Source organism: Chionomys nivalis, chromosome 21, assembly GCF_950005125.1.
Source record: "Chionomys nivalis chromosome 21, mChiNiv1.1, whole genome shotgun sequence".
NCBI lineage: Eukaryota > Metazoa > Chordata > Mammalia > Rodentia > Cricetidae > Chionomys > Chionomys nivalis.
Window position 1 is genome coordinate 42,834,244 of NC_080106.1, and position 1,703 is coordinate 42,835,946.

Sequence of the window (1,703 nt, forward strand, 5' to 3'; positions counted from 1 at the left end):
GGATCAGATGCTCCAGCAGGTCAGATACTCCACTGGATCAGATGCTTCTCTGGGTCGCAGTTCTAGATGGAGGTGGTGGAGTCAGATAGGGCTGTAATCTCTTAGAAACGGCATTTTATTAAGTAATATACAGGGATTTTAAAGGTTCTTGTTTTTTGTTTTGTTTTCGAGACAGAGTTTCTCTGTCTAGCCCTGACTGCCTGGAACTCACTCTGTAGACCAGGCTGGCCATAACCCAGAGATCTGCCTGCCCTGTCTCCGCAGTTCATGTGCCTCTATGCCCAACTAAGCAGGTGTTTTTTTTTAAGGCTGTGCCAGAACCACTTGAGATTATTCCAGATCATATGTAGATCTTAGTGGTACCCAAAGCAGTCAGTCCCCAGTATTATAAGTGATCGTGTGTGTATTGTGTGTGTGTTTCTGTACATCTCATGAACTATTTTATAAAGTATGCACTTCTAATTTATGTTTTCATTTATGTTAAGTTTTAAACCACACAAACAAGTCATGCTAATTCTACAAAGTTAGAAAATATAGATAAGCCAAAAGGAAAGATTTAAAACATGTATGTGCATAATGTTTTTCTTTTCTTTTCTTTTTTTCTTTTCTTTTTTTCTTTTTTTTTTTTTTAACATAAAAAGGTTTTATTTGCAGGGGAGCACAGATTTAATCAAACAAGCCAAATCCCATGTCATCATCCGGCTCTTCAGACTCCTCCTTCTTCTCTTCTTTCTTCTCCTCTGCTGCAGCTGGGGCAGAACCAGCAGCAGGAGCTGCAGAGCCAGGGGCAGCAGAAACAGCCACAGCTCCACCAGCAGGTACACTGGCAAGTTTCCCAACACCCTGGGTGATGACATTCTCAATGTTTTTTCCATTCAGCTCACTGATGACCTTGTTGAGCCAGTCATCGTCCGCCTCGATGCCCACGCTGTCTAGTATCTTCTTAATGTCTTTGGCGCTAGGAGGGGAGTTGCCCCCAAGGGTGGCAAGCAAATAAGAGGCGATGTAGGGCATGTTGGCTGCTGCGGACCGGCCTCACGCGTGCCACCTCGGAGGCGTCAGGCGGCGAAAGCTGAGGTTTTTCTTTTCAAACAGAAATGCCAAGAGTCCAAGGCAGAGGGTTGCTGAATGTTCAAGGTCAGTTTAGATTACAGCGCCCTGTCCAATAAATAAGTAAATGTTTTACACAAAATTCTGCAATTCACCTTTATTCTGTAGCGCTCTTGTGAATATATTTCAAGACTTTAAAGTATAAGTATGTGCATATACACATATCATTATTCTTACTGATTCCACATTGTTTAACCATATGACGTTGCGGTACCTGTGTAGCAGGCTGCTAGTGTTGTTATGCCGTCTCATGAAGGCATTCCTAAGAATACTTTAATTACTAAAATTGTCTTGAGTGAAGCTGGTCCCTGAGCTGAAGGTTAATGGCCAGATCGTGAACTGCTGTCTCCCGCATCTGCACACAGGTACCCAGCCTTCTTGTTCCAGCCCTCCAGAGCTGCGCGCCTATGTGAACTGCTGTCTCCCGCATCAGCACACAGGTACCCAGCCTTCTTGTTCCAGCCCTCCAGAGCTGCGCTCCTCTGCGCCTCCCAGCTGAGAGGGCTTTTTCTTGCCTTCAGAAACTCTATAACCAACAAGAGGTCCAGGCTGCTTCCCACTAGTGCGTTGGGGACAGTCCTGCCAGCAGTTAA

At 44.9% G+C, this 1,703-nt stretch overlaps 1 protein-coding gene across 1 annotated transcript; it reads right to left on the reverse strand.

The window, feature by feature from the left end:
* Positions 1 to 648: 648 nt before the first annotated feature.
* On the reverse strand, positions 649 to 1,014 carry LOC130863928 (60S acidic ribosomal protein P2-like). The gene has a single exon (XM_057754255.1). It carries the CDS (start codon positions 1,012 to 1,014, stop codon positions 667 to 669), a length of 348 nt encoding a protein of 115 aa, XP_057610238.1. The 3' UTR covers positions 649 to 666.
* Between the last annotated feature and the right edge of the window lie 689 nt (positions 1,015 to 1,703).

Bases quoted from the DNA above. Each gene is read 5' to 3' on its own strand.
- LOC130863928 (XM_057754255.1), bottom strand. From the start codon at position 1,014: ATGCCCTACATCGCCTCTTATTTGCTTGCCACCCTTGGGGGCAACTCC.